General features: G+C 37.5%; 1 protein-coding gene across 2 annotated transcripts in view; it reads right to left on the reverse strand.

Moving 5' to 3' along the window:
- Positions 1 to 22,305, reverse strand: part of Wdr35 (WD repeat domain 35) — a 56,171-nt gene that overhangs the window by 7,613 nt on the left and 26,253 nt on the right. For both annotated transcript variants that reach the window (XM_070025047.1, XM_070025046.1), the window contains 12 exons: positions 18,077 to 18,221; positions 16,394 to 16,463; positions 14,529 to 14,582; positions 12,824 to 12,933; positions 12,191 to 12,401; positions 8,138 to 8,218; positions 6,334 to 6,470; positions 5,652 to 5,855; positions 4,100 to 4,246; positions 3,353 to 3,485; positions 693 to 803; positions 393 to 557 (listed from right to left, as the gene is read on the reverse strand). In XM_070025047.1, the coding sequence (XP_069881148.1) occupies positions 393 to 557; positions 693 to 803; positions 3,353 to 3,485; positions 4,100 to 4,246; positions 5,652 to 5,855; positions 6,334 to 6,470; positions 8,138 to 8,218; positions 12,191 to 12,401; positions 12,824 to 12,933; positions 14,529 to 14,582; positions 16,394 to 16,463; positions 18,077 to 18,221 (1,568 nt within the window). The remainder of the gene's footprint in view (positions 1 to 392; positions 558 to 692; positions 804 to 3,352; positions 3,486 to 4,099; positions 4,247 to 5,651; positions 5,856 to 6,333; positions 6,471 to 8,137; positions 8,219 to 12,190; positions 12,402 to 12,823; positions 12,934 to 14,528; positions 14,583 to 16,393; positions 16,464 to 18,076; positions 18,222 to 22,305) is intronic.

Consider the following 22,305-nt stretch of genomic DNA (forward strand, 5'->3'; position numbering starts at 1 on the left):
GTCCCTCCCCCACAGTATAATACCTGCTTTCACTATATTTGATGTCGGTATAATTTGTAGAGGAGATGGGGAAAAAGAAGTCGTTTAAGGATACAGGTGGACCCGATGCAACTATGAGAAGTACAAGTTGTCATGTCAAAAACAAACTTTACAACTTTGGTGCGGGGGGGGGGGGGGTGAGGGGGGGGGAGGATCGGGGGGGGGCGGGGGGAGGCTGGGAAGGGATGTGAAGGGTAAACAGAGGAGGAGGCTGCAATGCTTGATAAGAAATGTACTCATTATCTTGCCCATGTAATTGTAACCCCTCTGTACAGTATGTTCACAAAAAATTAAAATTAAAATTAAAAAAAAATCTAACTAGAATAAGCCAAATACCAAGATTGTTACATTACCTTAAACATTAGTTTAGCAGCATCGAAAAAGTAACTGGCTTTCCGATAGAGTTCTATGGCATCAAGAGTTTTATTCTTTTCCAGTAAATGAGAGGCATACCTAGCCAATAAGGACCCAATTTCTTTCATATTATGACTTTTAGCCAATTCAACAGCTTTGTTCCACTAGGAAAAAAATATATCATTTAGTCACTCAACTACTTACATAACACTTATAAACTTCACCCAGAAAGACTTTAGTCGTGTTTTAGGTTTGGAAACACCAAAACAACAGCCATATGGTGAGTTTCAGTCCCTTACTTGGTTGAGATGCACACAGCTATCCACTGCTGACTTTGGTTGATTACATTTCAGAAATGCATTCACTGCTTGTTCACACATTCCAACTCTCTCAAACATTTCTGCTATTTCCTGTAAGCACAAAAAGTATCTGATTTTACAGTCTAAGAAAACCATTTATATTTTAATTCAGCAAAACTCCATGGAGATATAAAAAATAGTAAATTGTTAGAGTGATCTTTTTTCTTTTAAACAGAGAAGAGGAGCAGAGGCTACAAAACTGAACAGATGCTAAAGCTTCTCCTTCTATAGAACCATTACCTCACTGGCTCAAGCCTGGAGGCATTGCCATTCTAGCTTCTCCCAGCTGGTGAACAGAAATGTCAAGCTCCAAAACAATCAAGGGGCAAGAGAGGGTTAAGTGAACTGTTTGTGTGCTCAGTGGAATCGTAGATGCTCTAAAGAACCTCTATAAAGAAATTCACAGTGAGAGTAAGTGGAGACTGCCGAGAAAACAGTGGAAAGGGAAGGAGACAAATAAAAAGAATACTAGAGGGTGAAGAGGATCAAAGAATGAGATATGATATCCTAACGAAACTCACCAAACATTAAAGGATTGAGGTAAAATGGGGGATTAAGAAAATAGAAAGTGGATTTTTTCAAAGTATATTGCATGTATATATGACATTATTGTAATGAAGCTCCCTTGTACTTTTAATATTTGCTAATAAAATTAGTTTTTAAAAGTTAATTTACTACGGGGCAATTAACTGTAATTCTGTATTATTCTTACAATGTCAGCACTTTACAATATATATGATTATAGGGAAAAAGAATGGGGCAACCACTGGAAATAGATACAAACAAGAGCAGAGAGAGAATAAAAGAGAGAAGGAGGGAAGAGAAGAGAGAAAGAAGGGAAAGGAAGGAAGGAAGGAAGGAAGGAAGGAAGGAAGGAAGGAAGGAAGGAAGGAAGGAAGGAAGGAAGGAAGGAAGGAAGGAAGGAAGGAAGCAAGAAAAAGAAAACACATGCAGATGGGCACTGGTGGACTGGTGGCTCACAGTATAATTCTAGCTAATCAGAAAATTGTAACTAATCAGAGGCTGAGATCTGAGGATCAGGTTTCAAAGCCAGCCTGGGAAGACAAAAACATCAAGATTCTAATCTCCAATTAACCAGCAAAAAGCTGAAACTGGAGATGCAGTTCAAGTGGTAGAGCACCAGCTAGACAAAAAGCCATGAAGTCCTGAGTTCAACCCAAGTACTGCTCACACAAAGAAGAAATCACCATCACAGGGTTGTGGGTTTTGTTTTGTTTGTTGCCAGTCCTGGAGCTTGAACTCAGGGCCTGGGCACTGTCCCTAAGCCTCTTTTGCTCAAGGCTAACACTCTACCACTTGAGTCATAGCAACACTTCTGGCTTTTTCTGTTTATGTGGTACGGAAGAATCAAACCCAGGGCTTTGTGCATGCCAGGCAAGCACTCTACCACTAAGCCACATTCCCAGCCCCAGGGATAGCTGTTTTAATTCACAATAAGAAAATCAAATTAGCCGGGCGCTGGTGGCTCACGCCTGTAATCCTAGCTACTCAGGAGGCTGAGATCTGAGGATCGCGGTTCAAAGCCAGCCTGGGCAGGATAGACCGTGAGACTCCTATCTCCAATAAACCACCAGAAAACCGGAAGTGGCGCTGTAGCTCAAGTGGTAGAGCGCTCGCCTTGAGCTGAAGAGCTGAGGGACAGCGCCCAGGCCCGGAGTTCAAGCCCCATGACCGACAAAAAAAAAAAAAAAAAAAAGAAAATCAAATTATAGAATTCTATATTTGTCTATTAACTGTTACCCAGCAAAAACACAGCTTCTGTGAGTCTAGATCCTATAACAGAGAGCTGCTTACTCCGTATGTATTGTATAGTTCAGTGATTCAAATATTAGGCGAACAAATACACTACTAACTCATTAACAATATGCGATAACTAAAGGTAGCTGAAAAGAGCATTCAAAAGAAAAAGAACTTTGCTCTTAATTTTTTTAATGAAATAATTGTTAAGATAAAACATTAGATGCTGAAATTTTCTAGTCATTTCAAGATATTTTGAAGCAAATGTCTGCTAACATATCATTTGTCTGCAAACATTCCATGTTGTTGTTTTTTTTGAAGATGAACTATTGGAATCTTTATTATACAGTTAGCCAGCTGCAGGCCGCCCGTTGTTACAAAGGTCTGCAGCCTCCAAATATACATAACATGGTTAGGAAACAGACAAGAGAGGGAAGAAAGAACAAAAAAACTACCAACAAATCAATTCAGCTCCCATGGAGAGCTGAACTGGGACACCATGATGACCGGAGACAAGAGACAGGACACAATCATGGAGACACATATGGCATGGCACCAAGTAGCCCATGTTTTAAAAGTGATTTTAAAAGCTAAGTTTTAAAAGCAATTTTATGAAACTGAAAAAATTGATAATCTGATGACTATTTTCCCTTCCATTTTCAAGTTTCTGTAATACTGATATATTGTTTTAAAATGAAAATAAAAACATCATTCTATACCTAAGAAACTATAAACAGAAAGATTTTTCAATTATTCTTGTTGCAAGGAATATTTCCTGACTACACATTAAAATTTTATAAGATAACCTAAAAACTTCAAGAGCTAACAATTATAACACCTACTGGAAGCAACTTGTGGTTTTCTGGAAGTGAGTTGGCAAGATTCTCTAATCCCTCCAAATCTTCTAACATATAGTAACATTCCGCTAGGCGTTCCTGGTTCCGACCTTGCACATAATACTGGACAGCATTCAACCTGTGGGAAGAAAACAAGGAAAACTTCTAGGACTAACACAAACTTCCTACCAAAATGTTCCTTCATTAGAACTGTTGGTACAAGTGTTATTCCCTTGGTCATTCATCTCAGTTACACAGTACCTACAAAACATTTAAGCTGCAAAATACTTAAAGACCATGTAGCATTCTAAAATTCTTTATAGTGGTAACATCGTTACTTATCATCAGGAGATATTATACTCCCAAACACTGCCACATATAGATAAGCATACCGATCAAAATGGAAACTTAATAAATGCAATGATTCCTGAAAGTAATCTATAATAACACAAGCAAACATGAACTGGTTTTCACTTCGTTCATAAATCAGTCATATCATAACATCTTAGTATTAAATACTATGATCTCAGACAACAGAAAGCTACCTGGAGTTAAATGCTGTCTGTAAACTCCAAAAATTTACAATGCTCATCTTGCAACTTCTTGTTCTCCACTTGAATTTGGAGCTAATTGAATCTTAGAACAGCTAACTGAATCTTTATTTCCCTAGCACTACTGCCAAGGCAAGTATTCAACTAGCTACAATTCTAAGCAGGCATGAATTCAGGAAGTGCTCTGGCGACTTTTACATACCACTTTTGTCGGTCAGCAAAGTAGTCTCCAATGGCGTTGTGGGCTTGTTCCAGGAGACTGTCATCTGCATCACCAGATCCAGTTTTCAGGAGTTGCAGTACTCTAAACCAATCCCCCAACTTCAGCCGGAGGCCAATAGCAAGATCTCTATAAACAACGAGATCTTCATTCATTCATTCATTCATCCATCCTACAAATGTTTACCAGTGTCTACAATAAACTCAGTATAGCTCTAGCTACAGAGAAGACAGACAAGGCAGCTCTCCAAATAGCCTGGCCAATGTATTGATCAAGTGACTAAGCTTATCCGTGAGTGATTAATTTCTTTATAAGGGGTATCAGAGAAAACTCATGCCTGCCCACAATGTGAGGATACAAAATTCAAGACCCATTCTGCAAGCAGAGTCAGGACTGTCATCAGACACCAAACCTGTGGCCCTTTGATCTTAGACAGCCAGCCTTCAGAACTGTGAGAAATAAGTCTGTTCAGGAATTTGGTTATAGTAATACAAGTAGACAATGACACCAGAGGAAAAAAAATCTGTTTCCAGTCTTATTTTCCTGGACTTCCAACTTATTTAACAGCTTAATTAATAATTTCTTTCATCAGATTCTTAGATAGAATCAGGTTTATTTTGAAACAGAACATATAGGATAAATACATTTGGTTTTTATATTTATTTTCAGTGCTTAAGTATTATTAGAGATCTCCTGAAGAATAAAAAACAATAATAAAAATTAGCTGAAATGAAGTACATAACTATATATGTATATACATGTTATATATATAATTAAATATAAGCAATAATATTCTATTTTAATGGCATTTGATTTTATACTTACTGAGAGCAGAAAATTAAGTAACAGCCTAAATGAGAGAATTAAATCATGAATTATATAATAAATAACGAAAGCTCCTATTCTCCATAGCTCTAACAATTTTTCCCAGAAAACATAAAAATGAAAACAATCTCCACTGTCAGATATAAAACAAAGAAGAAGGCTACCTCCAATGATAAAACAATTTGGTGAGAGATATATAGAATATCTTTGATTGTAATCCAAACTGAAAATTATTTTCTAAAAAAGATGCTATGACCCAGTGTCAATGGCTCACACCTGTAATCCTACCAACTCAGGAGCCTGAGATCTGAGGACTGTGGTTCAAAGGCAACCTGGGAAGGAAAGACCATGAGACTCTTAACTCCATTTTAACTACTAGAAATGGCACTATGGTTCAAAGTGGTAGAGCACTAGCCTTGATCAATAGCTCAAGGATAGTACCTCAGCTCTGAGTTCAAGCTCCAGAACTGGTACAGATTCCCATTCACACATATTCACATTCACACACACACACACACACACACACACACACACACACACACACACACACACACACACACACACACACACACACACACACACACACACACACACACACACACACACACACACACACACACACACACGATGCTATGATATACTTAGTTTTATATTGCAAAACACTATGAACTCTAGAGTACTTGTACATGTTTGCCCCTGCACAATTTACCTTCTGTCCATTTCAAGATACATTCTCTCAGCCTCTTCAAACCTGCCAAAGTAGGTAACAACCTCAGCCTTCTTCATTGACTCGCTCTGCAGATTGCCCAAGCGCTTCACAAACTTAATGCCTTGGTAATCTCTGCAGCGCACAAATGCTTGCTCTGCGGTGTCCAAGTCCAGCTTCTGAAGAGCTGCTTCAGCCAACAGGCGCCTTTATTTTAAAAAGATAAGTAAAAAAGAGGGGAGGGGAGTCTTACTAGTAATTACTAGTAACCATACCTATTATTTTCAGGGAAGTGATTATCCTAGCACGTGCAACTATCTTTCATTTAATATTGTACTGATATTGAAGACTTCCAATTCTAAAGTGAATTTCTATATTTTAAAAAGAACAGCTAGAGGCTGTGTGTTGTGGTATATACTCATAATCCCAGATACTTGGGAGGCATAAGTAGGCTGGCCCCAGGCAAGAACATGATAATGTACCAAATAATAATTAAAGCAAAGGTGGCTGGGAGCATGGCTCAAATAGTAGAGCACCTGTCTAGCAAGCCTGAAGCCCTGAGCTCAAACCCCAGCATGATTTAAAAAAAAAAAAGAAGAGCAAGACAGAAAGACCAAGACTGAAAACTAGTGTAGAGAGAGGATGACAGCAAGAACTCTACACATGACAGGTGGGGATTCAATACCAAAGTCGGGGGTGTGGATTGTTCTCTATGAACTGAGACGCATCTTCAATTCCAACCTTCTCAATTAATGCTCGACTGTCTCGCAGAGATCGAACCTCGAAGTTCATTATGTAATCCTTGTTTGGATGTTCTGGATTCTAAAAGCAAAGATAGAAAACAAATAATTCAAAAGGCTGCCTAGAGAATATGTTTCTTCCTTGCAATTAAAAATAGAACAAGAAAGCAACAAAATCAGATGCTCTATACTGTGAGCAAAACTATGAAGGAAAGACATTCCTAACAGCCAAAACACATGAATAAGTAAGTCCCTCCTGAGCCACCAGCCGCCTTGAGGGAGATGTGGACAATGACAAGAGTGCTTCCTGGTTCTCTCAGCTCAGTTTCTTCCCTGGGAACATATTTCCCACCCAGTGTGCTACCTTCTGCCAAAGCAGAAACCCACAGACAGTCACCTCCACTCCCCCATCCATTCATCTAAGGACAAATGCCAGATGAACAGACTTTTGTATATGTCCACTCCCTTTCTTTTCTTTTTGTATTTCTTGAGTCCTCCAAAAATAGTATTGTGTTATTCTTAAAAATACATGCATGAAGTGAGGTTGTAAACATGTGTGGAAACATAGTGAAATCCCACTCTTCTCACATAACTAATGTAAGTCCCAGCCCCAAAGAAAAACTATATGCTTAGAGGAATACACAGTCCCATGAGACATTTCCTGGCCAACAAGGTCAGAAAAGAAGCATGACTACATTCTTTGCTTGAGTCAGTTGTGTATATAGTAGGTAGATAACAAAATGGTGACAACAAGTTTGGGGTCTGTTTTAGCTTGTCTACCCTATCTGCACCCCTTCTCAACAAACTGAACACACATGCTGTAGATAGGCTTTCTCCTAATCCTAGATACATATAAAATGCACTTAAGCTATCAAGAATCTCAGGCAAGCCAGGCATTGGTGATCATGCCTGTAATCCTGGCTGCTCAGGAAGCTGAGATCTGAGGATTGTGGTTCAAAGCCAACCAGGGCAGGAAAGTTTCCATGAGACTCTTATCTCCAACTAACCACCAGAAAACTGGAAGTGTAGCTGTGATTCAAAGTGGTAGAGGGCTAGTCCTGAGCAAAAGAGCTCAGGGGTAGCACCCAGACTCTGAATCCAAGCCCCATAACCAACCAAAAAGAAAAAAAGATCTCACAGTTCATCTAATCAATTTAAATATATATTTTCTAAAATCATTTAAAGTGCAATTATCATTACTGTAAGTACTATTATAGTTACTGTAACTTCTAACTGGATTTTAAAGGACACAGAAAAACCACAATCTAAAGAGAGTTCACAACAGCTTCTCTGAAAATACTGTATACAACTTAAACAGCCACTGAAACACACTCATTCCTTTTACAGGTTATAGAACTTACACATGGCCAGGACCTTCTCTTCACCATTTGCAAAACGTTCTATCCACACCAAAGAGGGAAACATTTAACCATGGTAACTGTATATTTGTAGGTGTGGGAGACTCAGACTTTGTTTTGGCTTTAAGCATCCTATCCCCCTCCCTGTTTCCACCTAATGTGGTCCTGCTGATAGGAGAACCCAGGTGCTCCCTCTTTGGGACCAGCCAGAGTTTCAATGACATCCACCCTACCCTTAAGAACTAAAGCACAGCTAAGAAAGCAGGGCTGGTCACAAGATCTGCTGACCTCTGGCTCCATTCCCCTAACCAGAACGCCACAGGCCTGGTCCAAACAAAAATCCTAATCAAGCCAACAAGAGAAGAGAATTGTTTGCTTGTTTTTTAATTACCTTCAATATCTCATCCAAAAGAACAGATTTGATTTCCAAATCCTCAAAGTTACAAATATATCCAGAAGTCTGAATGGGTTCCTTTAAAGACAAAGACAAGTGTTAGGTTTCATTATACAAAATGTCCCCTTCTTTAGAGTGTTCTTTTTTTCCAAATATTTTACTTACCTTTATTTTTATTTATTTTATTTATTTATTATGGTTATAGCAAAGGTGATGTGCAGAGGGATTACAGTTGCATATGTCAGATAAGTACATTTCTTTTTGAACAATGTCACCCCTTCCCTCCCTCATTCAGTTTTTCCCTCCCATCCCCACCCAAAAGCTGTAGAGTAGTTCATTTTCAAAATAGTGTCTAGTGAGTACCACTGCTGCATTTGTTCACCCTTTGTCCCACCATTTCTATGCTTACCCTTACCTTCCCAAAGACAGATAAACAAAGAAGACAAAAGGAAAAGAAAATAAAAATAGCAACAAAAAATCTCATTTCCATTTCCCAATAATAATAAATATTAGTTTATATGATTAGATGCACATAGCTATTGAGCCTTTGTGATTCTCTCCTAAGAATATCATCCTTTGGTCTCACTCTGTATGAATGCCTAAAGACCTGTACAATTTATCATGTCCTAGTATATTTTTTTCTTTTACTATCCAGTGGGTTTACTTGGATTGATCAGCACAGTCTAGTTACCAAATGAGGGAATAGACACATGAATAAAAATTCAACATCCCTGGTCAAAAAAGAAATGCAAATCAAAACAACATTGAGATTCCACCTTGCCCCAATTAAAATGGCCATTATCAAGAAAACTAACAATAAAAAATGCTGGTGAGGATGTGTCTACTGTTGGTTGGAAAGTAAACTTGTCCAACCACTGAACAGCAGTATAAAGGTTCCTCATAAGACTAAACATAATCCAGAAATTCCACTCCTGGGCATTTATCCAATAGACCACAAACAAGGCCACACAAAAGCTACCAGCACAGCCATGTTCACTGCAGCATTGTTTAGCATAGCCAAGATATGACATCAACCCAAATACTCCTCAGTGGATGAATAGATCAAGAAAATGTAGTATAGTGTATATACAATAGAATTCTACTCTTCCATCAGAAAGAATGAAATTGTACCATTGGTAAAGAATGGAAAGACGTGAAAAAAATTATATTAAGTGAAGTAAGCCAGACCCAAACATATTCTGATGTTTTCCCTCACTTGTGGTAATTAGAATGTGCCTTTAGAGTAGTCTTGACATGTCTCCTACATAACATTTCATTTGCCAATATACAAGCACATGAGTCCATTATATTTCTTTACCTTATCTCAGCATTATATAAGCTTATAGAAAAAAGCATAGGATATGCATATTATAATGTAAAGTAGCTGCTCTAAATTCTTAATAATAAAAGAAGTGTAAATATTCTATGAGCCAAAATAAATAAAACTGCTAATAAACTTCACCTCTGGGGCTGGGAAGGTGGCTCAGTGGTAGGGTGCTTGCCTTGCATGCATGAGGCCCTGGGTTCAATTCCTCAGCACCATATAAGCAAAAAGAAAAAAGCCGGAAGTGGCACTGTGGCTCAAGTGGTAGAGGGCTAGCCTTGAGCTGAAGAGCTGAGAGACAAGTACCCAGGCCCAGAGTTCAGGCCCCATGACCGGACCCCAAAAAAAAAAAAAAGAAGTTGTAAAAGGTGATCTGTGGGTTAAAATGAAATACCAAAAACAAAGACAAAGGGATAGAAAGATTAAAAACCATAGATTTTCAATGATCTATGTTTATTGGCCTATAAGTAAACATGAATCGATATTTATGTCATTCTTTTTTTAAACTCAACTTCTGCTTAAATTATATCAACTAATTTCCTTTATTTTCCAAAGTTCATTACTTATTTATCCATATCTCAATTGAATATGTAGTTTAAGACCCAAGGCCTACAAATCAAGGTACAATCTCCTAAGTAGTATGCAAGTATTTCCTTTATCAAAAAAGTATCTGTATTTTATTCCTCTACAACACAGTGAGAAACTGGTCCCCTCCCTTAGCACAGTCAGAAGGCAGAGCAAGTTTAACACAACAGACATCCTAAAATGCTCTAACTTGTCTATTCAGTATAGCACATTGTGACATGCTGTTTGTATACACCTAGACTAAGCATATACCTAGATTAGCTACCCTGCATAAATTGGACAAGTAGCTTTAAACGTTTGTTTAAAATCTGAGGGGGTTGGTTTTTTTTCACCATGTATTCCAGTATCATCTTTCCATACTTGGTGACTATGTATACAGATGGCATAAGGAATCCCCCTGAGCACTTATACAATCGAGCCTAAGAGGGACAGGGCAAAAGAGCAACAGAAGGGAGTCAATCTGACCAATGTAAGGTACTATGGTACAATACCCTTGTACAATTAATATACACTAAAATGATGAAAACAATGAATAATGGGAGGGTAAAAGGTTCTGATGGGAATAAACATAGAAGAGATTTTATATGAATGTATGTAAATAGAAGAATGAAATCTGTTGAAACTGTTTTGTTTTTTTTTAGGGCTTTCTTCTTCTTCTTTTTTTTTTTTTTGTCGGTCGTGGGGCTTGAACTCTGGGCCTAGTCGCTGTCCCTGCATTCTTCAGCTCAAGGTGAGCACTCTACCATTTGAGCCACACTACCACTTCCAGTTTTCTAGTGGTTAATTGGAGAAAAGAGTCATACAGACTTTCCTGCTTGGGCTGGCTTTGAATCCAGATCCTCAGATCTCAGCCTCCTGAGTAGCCAGAATTACAAGCGTGAGTTACTGGTGCCGGCTCTTTTTAAATTTTTTATAACTATATTTTGCATATATGGTACTGAGGAATTGAACCCAGAGCCTCATGCATGCTAGGCAAGCACTCTACCACTAAGCCACATTCCCAGCCCTGAAATTGTTTTAAGAAAGGGGAAGGGAGAATAACAGAGGGGGGTACATGTGGTTGGTGTAATTATATGCATGCATAGAAATATCACAATGAAAGCCTTCTTGTGCAGCTGCTAATAGCTGCTAATTTTAAAAAACCTTTTTAAAAGTTGGCTGATCTGAGCCACAGAAAGTTAAATTTAACCTGAAAAATGAGTGAGTAAGGGACGTTCTGATACCCAGAAGAAAAAAAGACTATTCACAACCATATTTGTAAGAACACTTGGGGAGAGAAAGAATGTGGATTAGTGGTTGGTATGGTAACCCAAAGAAAACACAAAATAGACACATTGGCAGAAAAGAAGGAAAGAACAATTAGATTTTTTTTGTACAAAAACTTAGTAAAGAAAACAATTTTGTTTATTTTTCTTTGTACTTTGATGAGGGGGAAAAAACACTTTAAAAAAAACAAACAAACAAATAAATGAAGCTAGGCACAAGTGCCTCACGCCTGTAATCACAGCTAAAATCTGAGGCTCATAGTCCAAACTCAGCCCGGATAGGAGTTGTCCATAGATACTATCTTTAATTAACCACCAAAATGCCAGAAGTAGAGCTGTGGTTCAAGTGTAGAGTACTAGGCTAGTCTTCAGCAAAAGAGCTCAGAGACACAGCCCACACCCTGAGTTCAAGCCTCAGAAACAGCATATACATGCACACACATGCACACACACACCATTTTTAAAAAACAGATGTCTAGGAAGTACCTTTCAGAGAAAATGGAAACTATTTAAAAATGGAGTGTTATTTCCATCTCAAATAGTTTGAAACTCTACAGAAATGTTTTATTTACATTCACAAACATATGCATCTAACACACCTCTTAAAAGAGGTTTTGGGGCTGTGAAGTTGGCTCAATGGTAGAGTGCTTGCCTAGCATGCATGAGGCCCTGGATTCAATTCCTCAGCACCACATAAGCACAAAAAAGCCGGAAGTGGCACTGTGGCTCAAGGGGTAGGGCACTAGCCTTGAGCTGAAGAGCTGAGGGACAGCACCCAAGCCCAGAGTTCAGTCCCCCCAAATCCCCCCCCAAAAAAAGAGGTTTTGTTACTTGGCTCATTATTTCTAGACTGTTAACATTCATTTCTTGATTTACCTCAGGATCCAAGTTTCTGAAAACATACATCCTTGTCTTCTCCATCATTGCAAACAAATCAGGATTATCCTTGGCCCACTTCATATCCCAGACGTCTTTCCGCTCCAATTTCAACAGCTCTCCAGTTACTTGCTGTCCTGTACTGTCAGTTACCCGAACATCCAGGTCGAAGAAAGTGAGAACTCCAGAGATGTCTATGATAGCAAGACGACTAGAAACAGTGTATTTGGAGGAAGAGAAAAATGTGCAAAATTATTCTCAGCAATCATGAGTGGAACCACCTACAAAAGCAATTTATCAGAAAACTGGAATATGGTAGAAATGGCTCTTGAACTTTTTAAATACATTTGATAGAAGGTATACATTATTCTCCATTTTGCTTCCCTATAAAGAAAACATACAGAATTCATATGAAAATATGATCTGTTCTATATTCACTTACTCACCTAAGTAGTATGTGCAAAATAAAATATGTACCTAGATTGTCATATTCCAACAGAGAAAATCATTGAAACCAAATACAGTGTAGTAAAACCACTCCCAACTTTAAGATACGTTCATAACAAACACACCTGTCTTCACTTTTACTATATAAATCCAACTCTTCCCCCTGAGGACAGTTCTCAGGCTTACCTAGAGTTGCAATTCAGGGACAATTGGTAGGCTCGACAATGTAGGCAATACTTTTGAATCAGAGCGACATTAGGAAGACTGTATCTCTGAACGGTTCCAGATTCACGACCCTAAGGAATTTATCTTTGATTACTAAGGTGTATTAACCATAACAAAATTAAACTACCACCTCAGGTCTCTCTATAGATCCATACTTTTTTTTAATCAAAGTAATGTAGTCTTAATAAGTTCCCATTTCCAATATTGAATCAGTTTACTAAATATATGTTTATCTCCTAATTTAATTTCAACCTTTTTTTTCAAGTGGCTGAAAATGTTTTTCTCATAATATTCAAGAAAGATGTCCAAAGCCTAACTCCTTAGTAATATACAAGTTCTTATATAACAAGGAAGAAATATCTAAGGTTTTTTGAAATTGTATAGGTTATTATATGGAGTATGTTAGGAGCTAAGATATAGAGAACACTTATTGAAATTAAATTTCACATATATGAAAAATCACCAGAGGATCAAGTTATGAAACATCTGTTACTGAAAGTCTCAGCTTTATCTTATGTAGCCCATTTTGTACTAGTTTTAGCAATGGAAACAATGACCTAAAAGCAGGATATGTTGAGGGGGGGGTGTGTGTGAAAGCAGGATATGTTGAGGGTGTGTGTGTGTGTGTGTGTGTGTGTGTGTGTGTGTGTGTGTGTGTGTGTGTGTGTGTGTGTGTGTGTGTGTGTGTGTGTGTGTGTGTGTGTGTGTGTGTGTGTGTGTGTGTGTGTGTGTGTGTGTGTGTGTGTGTGTGTGTGTGTGTGTGTGTGTGTGTCCTAAAAGCAGGATATGTTGAGGGTGTGTGTGTGTGTGTGTGTGTGTGTGTGTGTGTGTAAAATACATGTTTCTATGCAACTCTGGGCAACCACCAAAGCTGATGTGAGCAGGAAGTACAACAGACAGGAGAGAGCATAGCTTTCAAACTCTTCAGTGCCTTGAGCCACCACAATGGGAGCCACACAGCTGCCATATAGCCAATCTCTACCTCTTCCCTTTTTAATCAGAGCAACACTGCTTCTGCAGCCCAGTTCTCAAGAAGGACCAATCAGGAAGGGTGACCACTACCAAACACAATGCTCTTAAGAGCTTTTTCCCCATGAAACTACTGGCAAAAAAAAAAAACTAGAACTGGAAATATATGCTATTGAGACTCTATTTATGCAATTCAAATACAGCTCCAGCAGCCCTGCCATATTAAACATTTATTTCTAAAATTAATATTTTCAAATGGCAGAGCTCAAGAAAAGACACTATACTATTAATTCTACTGGAAAAAAATTAGCAGAAACTTGCCAGGGATTTCTCTATTTTAATGTCTGGCAAACATCATTACCTCTTCATTCTAAGTCTTATGAAAGTAGCCAAAGCACTCTTTCAATGTGTAATATCAGGCTACGTACAGAGGAAACTTAGTCCTAACTCCCACTGCGCAATCTACCCACCCCATCAGCCCTTTGTAGGGCTCATTCCACCTTCTCTGCTTTTAGAAATAGCTATTAGTGGAAATGATTAATCATTTTTGAGGCAGGCTTTAAATTTTTCTCATCTCTTATATGAGGATATCTTTGAGGTACCCACAAGATGATAATTCAAATCCAAAACTCATTGCTTTATCCTAGTTTTACAATTTGAACAATTTTATTCATAAAGTAAATTTACTGAAACTTACCACAATCAATGTCTTATCAGATGCAGTTATGGCACAAATTGGATCTCTTGTGCCCTAAAATCAATCAATCAATAATTATTGTTTCAAAAATATTCATCAAATGACTAATCTGGTACACAATAGCATTAGCTCACTAAGAAGAATATATCAAAAATATATTAACAGAAATTTATTTACAGAGCACATACTTTGTGTCAGACACTGAACTAAGCACTAGAGATATTCAGGTAAATCTTTACCTCAGAGGATTACTCACTGTCCACAGGGAAAGATGGTGAGCTGAACACATAATTAAAGACAGCATAATAAAAGAAATATCTTACACTAAAATTGGCAAAAATCTGAGCCTACAGATAAAAGATTGAATAAAAGCAGAAGGACCAGCACATGCCAGGAAGGGAAACATGGACCAATATAGCAGCTCCTTGGACTTGTCTCAAGGGTATTTTGCTTAGTGAGAAAAGCCTATCTCAGCAGGATATGCATTATGTGATTCCACTCATAAAAGTTTCAAATTGATAAAGCTATACAGATGGAGAACAAGGACAAAAACTTCCCAAATGGACAGAGTAAAAGACAAAATGAAGTAGTGAGAAGGGAATTCCTTATGGTGGTAACACAGACACTGAAAGTACGTGTAAATGTTAGTGGGAACTGAATGAGGAACAAGTCTATAGTCCAGTTAACAGTACCGAATCAAGGTCAATTTCCTTGTTTTAATGTCATACTATAACTCTAAAAGAGGTCACCATTGAGAAAAGTTGAGGAAAGAGGATATTTTGGCAATTTCCTATGAACTCTTAGTTGTTTCAAAGTGTTTTTTTTTGAGAAAAAGAAATATCAGTATAGCACATTTAGAAAAAATTCATTGTTTATCATAGCTGTTATCTCTATTTTCTAATTTATAAGGTAGAGGAGTCTCCAGGTTGTCTCACAAGGTTATGAGCATCAGATAGAAAACTAAGCAAAAAAAGCTTTAGTACCAGGCACCGGTGGCTCATGCCTATAATCATGGCTACTCAGAAGGCTGAGATCTGAGGACTGTGGCTTGAAGCCAGCCAAAACAGGAAAGTCCACAAGACTCTTTATTTCCAATTAACCACTGGAAGTGGTATTCAAGGGACAGTGCCCAGTTCAAGCCCTATAACCAACAACAACAACAAAAAGAGCTTTATCAACAAAAATCTCAGAAAATCTTATCAAAAACAAAATTGCTTACTAAAATATTAAATTTTAGTATTTTTATTCATTTTTTTGTCAGTTGTGGGCCTGAACTCTGGGCCTGGGAACTGTCCCTCAGCTCTTCAGCTGAAGGCTAGCCCTCTACCACTTGAGCCACAGAGCCACTTACAGCTTTTTCTCTTATGTGGTGCTAAGGAATCGAACCTAGGGCCTCATGCATGCAAGGCAGACACTCTACCACTGAGCCACCTTCCCAGCCCCTAGCATATTATTTTTAAAAAGTATATCTGTACCTAGATATAGTACCTAACAGGCCAGACATGACAGACCAACCATAGATGGGTGGACCAATAGACACACAGAGAGAGTCAGAGAGACAGATAGATGGACGAGAGACAGATAGATGAGAGAGATGAGTAGCAGAAAAGGGGAATACATTACCCAATATTTTTAGAAATAAGCTTTCAATGTAGTATTCTACAGGTTACTTATCACCACATATCACCTTTATTTTAGTCTGTTTTTAAAACTTAGGGAAAGGTTTTCCGAACAGAAAAATATTTAAAGAATCAGTAAAGTTATATCCTATTTGATAAATAAGTTCTTTTTCAGATCTCAAAGTAAAAACATTATTTCAAAATTTGCAGATGTGAACAGTTATTAGCAAGACTAAAACTACCTACTTGAATGGCTTTTTTATAATCAAGCACCCCATCCAATGATCCAGAAGGAATATCATCAACATGATAAATTCTGTAAAAGCACAACAGAAAAACAGAATTTTAAAGAAAGGTTAAGGGTTATATTATTTCATAATCCCGAGAGCAATTTTAAAAAAATGGGTGATATCAACAAATATTGTTACTTAATATAGAAATCTGATTCTTTTAAGGACTTCTGCATCTCCTGATAGTGGAAACAATTTAGCATGTGTTTACTGGTTATGTGACTCATCTGTTTCTGAAAGCTGCATCCCAAACATTGAGTCGTACATTCCCACTGAATTCATTAGGCTGCGAGACTTTACCTTACTCTACCAGTCAAGAGTAACCTCTAATACACTGATTTCCTCTTTTGTTTATATATAATTTTACTTTTAATAATTTTCCTCTGTTTAATAAAAGTAGAACTTTAATCCATTTGTGAAGCCCTAATGAATAAGATTTCTGTGCTGATGTAAAAATCTCCCCTCCCTTCCAGGTCCCGAAGCTGCACTGCTGTGGGTGAACACCCACATCACAACATGCGTTCACAGACAACTACAGCATCACCACTGGTTCACTGTCCACTTGCTCCCTTGTGGACAGTGGTGGATTTCCCGGAGACAAGACTGTCAATCTCCAATCCCTAAGACAGAGTCACAAACTGACAAGAGGTGCACAATGTCTGCTGAGGAATTATTAACATAAATGGAAATTTTTTTAATTGCTAAAATATCCTAGATAAGGCTCGAGTCTCAATTTTTTAATTGCAAAAATATCCTAGATGAGAAAATTACTAGACTTCTCTGAACCTGTTTTTCTCTATATAAAATTACGGTACCAATCTCTACTCTGCAGCATTTCTGAAAGGCAAAAATAAGGTGATATTGGGAAACTACAAAATTACAGAGCCTGACAGAGACAAGGGGTTCAAGAGAACATAGTTGTAGAAGCATGCCATTTTCTAAATTTTGAAGTACTATGAATTTTTATAACTGCTCATTTGGAATTGTAATTAATTATACTCTCAAGGATGTAATAATATAAAAATTTGACTAAATTTAATAGAAGTGTATTAAAATGCAGAAAGATATGTCTAAATTGGTACTTACTTCTGCAATTTAAAATATTTCTATTAAGCATACCTAGTTTAACAACAGGAAAGTCAAAGATTAGAATAGGAGGTCCCTTAAGAGATCATGTGTTCTGGCTCCTTCTCTTTAAACAAGAAAGGTACAAAGAAGTCCTGTCTGAACCACAGGTCCAGAGTTAAAATAAGCCTGCCTCTATATCCCAGCAGAACCAAGAGGTCTAAAGTTAAATAAACCTGAATTAATGCAAGAATCACCTCACCCTCCTAGAACATGGGTTAATATCATTAAACCACAGCTCCATTCAGCTTTACTTAGACACTTGAAGCCAATATACCTTAATTAACCTAATATGAAAGAGTAAGTGAAGATAGCCACTTCCAGCCTTTAAGGACTTCCCCTTGTTAACACTATGCTACCTCTCTTTTGTTTTGATAAAGTAGAATAGATCAACTTAAAAGAAAATCAAATTAATGAAACATTATTTCTACCAATCAAGGCAATTGACATTTCTCATTAATGATAATTAACTATCTAGTTTAAATGTGACATGTCTGTGCATCAAAAAAGATACCTTTCTCTCCCTTCTTTTCGAGATCGTGTGATCTGATTAATTTCCAGTGCTGTGAGTTTCTTTGCCACACGGTATTGCCAGGTGTAAAATGCTTCTTTTGAAGCTGCTATCACATGGGTTTTGGTCATTGCAACAAATAACGGTACTATTAAATAGAAAACATTAGACAATTATGTCATTATAGAGAATCACAGAATGTGCTACAGTGCACTATATAAATCATGGAGTCTGTCTGACTCCTCATTTTACAGACACTATACCCACAGTCTCTCAGAGTAGAAAAGAATCAAACAATTGTAAGATCATACAAAAATATTAACTCAAAATAGATCAAATGCCAAAATGCAGGAGTTAAAGCTATTGAACATTAAAAAATAGATATGTCTTAAATATGATGCCAAACATATAAGCAACAAAAAATAAGTAACAAACTGAGCTTCCTCAAAATTAAAAAAAATTGCTTCAAATGACGTCATGAAGAAAATGAAAACACAATCCGTAAAACGGAAGAAAATATTTTCAAATCATCTATCTAATAAGGAATAAGATCTCAAATATATAATTACATAGTTCATTTTTACATAGTAAACACTGCTTATAATGAACTGTTAAAATTCAATAATAAACGACAAATAACCCAATTTTAAAAATAAGCAAAAGACATAAGTAGATAGTTCTCCAGTGGTGATGTACAAATAACCATAAAGCAGATAGAAAGATAGCAAAAATCAGCAGCCACCAGGAAGTGCAAATCAAAGCTACCATGAGCTAGAACAGCCAGAGTCAGACAGTGACAGTGTTGACAAGGATGTGAAGAAATGCTGAGAATGTCAAATGCACTTTGAAAAACAGTTTGGCAGTTCTTCAACATGTTAAATGTAGCATTATTATCTGCCCTAACCACACCTAAGTATAAATTCAAAAGAAATTAAACACACATCCATTCATGATGTGACTTCTGTACTATAATGGGGTCTTATTTGTGAGAAAAGCAAAGGATGTTAGGACATCAAGAACATCTTTATAAAAGGGTTAACCTTTTAATGAAAGTTATGTACATAAAATTAAACCATTGCTATTATAAACACATGTCCAAACTCATACACAAATGTTAACAATGTTATTATTCACAATACCCCAAAAATAGAAACAAAAGGCCTGGCACTGGTGCCATGCTTATAATCCTAGCTACTCAGAAGACTGAGATCTGAGGATCATGGTTCAAAGCCAGGCAGGAAAGTTTTTAACACTCTCATTTCCAAATAATCTTACCAAAAACCAGAAGTAGAGCTGTGGCTCAAGTAGTAGATTGCTAGGCCTGAACAAAAAAGTTAGGGACAGGAACCAGGCCCTGAGCCCTTAGTTCAATCTCCTGGACTAGCACGGGCACGCATGCACGCATGCACGCACGCGCGCACACACACACACACACACACACACACACACACACACACACACACACACAAAATAATTCATACTTCCATTAAGTGATGAATGAATGGATAAATGAAATCCAGCCCTTCTTCTCTTGATCCTATAAGGTGGCCTAGAAAATTCTCCTAACTTCACTCCTAATTTAGGAACATATTCTTCCAAAAAGATAGTTTTCTTATCTGTTCTATTTCTTAGAGATGCCTGGGTGCTGTCCCTGAGCTCTTCAGCTCAAGGCTAGCACTCTACCACTTGAGCCACAGTGCTACTTTCGACTTTTTTCTGCTTATGTGGTGCTGAGGAATTGAACCCAGGGCCTCATGCATGCGAAGCAAGCACTTTACCACTGAGCCACCTTCCCAGTCCCTATTTCTTAGAGAATATTTAATTGAGCTCCTACTGTATGGACTTTTATGAAGTACATGGAGTCTCATCAAATACAATTACACATTAAAAAAACACAGGAGACTAAGTTTGGCAAAACAACTCATCCATAACCACAAAATACAAAATAAATGATATAAAATTATATATATATATATTCACACAAATGCAATCCTTAGTATAAGATAATTTAGTAACTTTTCTAAATTCATGAATAATTAAAAGTGTACTACATTTTTCTTTGTGTAAGTACTAGCCAAAGTAATAATCAATATACTCATAATAAAAGTATGATGTTAATAGAAGTAATGATTTATGGAGTTCAAGTCACAGTGTTTTAAATAGGACAATGAAAACAGTAAGACTTAGAAACCAAACAAAGACTTGCCTAATAATATGATGTTATTTGAGTATATTAACAATTTGGGAATTCAAATTCAAGAAATTGTATATTCTAAGCAACAGTATAATTGACTCGTTTAATTTTTTTCATTACAATTATCAAGATTTTTCTATTTGAAATATGTACTGTTAATGACCTCTAGAGGGAGCACAAAGCCTTTCCTAGAAAGAACAAAAGCCAGCTGCAGACAATGGCAGCTAAGCCTCCAGGGGGCGTTCCCGCCTGGCCCATTGTGTTTTTTCCCAGACCTGAAATACCACTAAGACATTTACTTATTAAACATTTGGTAAGTTTCATCATGAATACTCTGAAGCTGGCAACTATTATAGCCCTAGTGTGACTTGAAGTGTGTAAACATTTACTGCCTTCTGTCTGGAAAAATATTGTTTTTCCTACACATAAAAAAGCACTTTTCCAACTAAGAGTTTAACCACAGTTACACTCATGCTTTTTCTTTTGGATACATCCAAAATACCCCCCAAAGGTTTACAGTTGGTTTGAGTGAGTCAAAATCAAAATTAAGTGGTGCAAAGAAAGAACCAGACTTCTCAAATTCAAATCACAGGCATTTGTTAACTGTGGCCCTGGATAAATTCTTTGTCCTGTCTGAACTGCAGTTTACCTGTTGTAAATGAAAGGTAATAATGATGCCAAGTTTATAGTATTGTTTTCAGAATTCAAGGGAAAAAATCAATATAAAACATAGCACAGTGTCTGGCAAAAATATATAATAATTACCAGGCAACCATTATGTAAGGCAGACAATATTATCTACATTTAGCAGATAAGAAAAAAAAGCAAGGCATGCATCACTATAACTTGCCTATGTCATATCCCTAGGAAGTGGCAGAGATGGATCCTGTGGCCCCAGGATCAGTACCTTAACCACTGTGGCCAACCGGCCCTTTTAAGAGCTAGGAAATGGTGGCCAGGGTTGCCATTATTACTTTTATTATCTAAAATGTACAAATTCTCCAAACAAATACAAATATATCTAAAATATAACTTCTTTAGAATCAATACAGTAGCAATTTCAATAAGTTCACATGGGTAAATAATAGCGTTTCTATAACATTTGAGAGATTTGTAAGGCATCTGTTACACCTAGATGAAGCATCTTAGAAAAAGCTTAAATTTAAAGAAAATAATGTTTTAGGAGAACCTCATAACTGACTCAACTATTTAACATCTGGAAAGAAAAATTCTAAAGGTCTAGAAAGATTATTGGAAAAAAGAATGAGAAAATAATTATGCTTCCATTAATTGAACTTTGTACCGCTAATAGGGAACCATTACCAGCCAAGCTAGATTGTAAAATAGTTGGAAACAATTTAGGAATTCATAAATAAGGAAAAGCTGCTTGTAATATTTTAATGCTGAGTGAAAGGAATGTCTCTGTCTGTAATGTTTCCCCACTCTCCATTTAGTTACCTCTTAGCAGGTGAACTGAAGTTGTACTGAAGTGTTTTCAGGAAGTTTTTTTTTTTTTTTTTGGTCAGTTGTGGGGCTTGAACTCTGGGCCTGGGCGCTGTCTCTCAGCTCTTCAGCTCAAGGCTAGCACTCTACCACTTGAGCCACAGCACCACTTCCTAGGAAGATATTGCTCTAGACTACATGGGGAAAGGTCAGGTCCTGGTGAAAGCCAGCCTTAGAACACTGACTGCTGTGCACCCACCGTTATGACAGCTGCGCGGGTGACCTCTGTTCACACCCACAAGGATGGCTGCACCGTGACCCGGGCCCCCAACACAACTATGGTTGCTTGTGACCTGTACTTTCCAACCACTTTGTATGCCTCCATTCCCCTGAGAACAGTATCTCCTCTCCTTAAAATAGCACCTGGAGAAGCACTTAACACACACTCAGCCCAAATGCTGTCCTGGCTTCCTTACAAGCCAGCCTCCATTTCTCCAGCACCTACACAGCACCTGCATACTGCAGGGGGACAAGTCATGGCCTGATGCACAGACCACATCTCAACATCCTAGAAGAAATGTCATCATTTACTTCT

Source organism: Dipodomys merriami, unplaced genomic scaffold (assembly GCF_024711535.1).
Source record: "Dipodomys merriami isolate MVZ:Mamm:240054 unplaced genomic scaffold, mDipMer1.0.p SCAF_17, whole genome shotgun sequence".
Classification (NCBI taxonomy): domain Eukaryota; kingdom Metazoa; phylum Chordata; class Mammalia; order Rodentia; family Heteromyidae; genus Dipodomys; species Dipodomys merriami.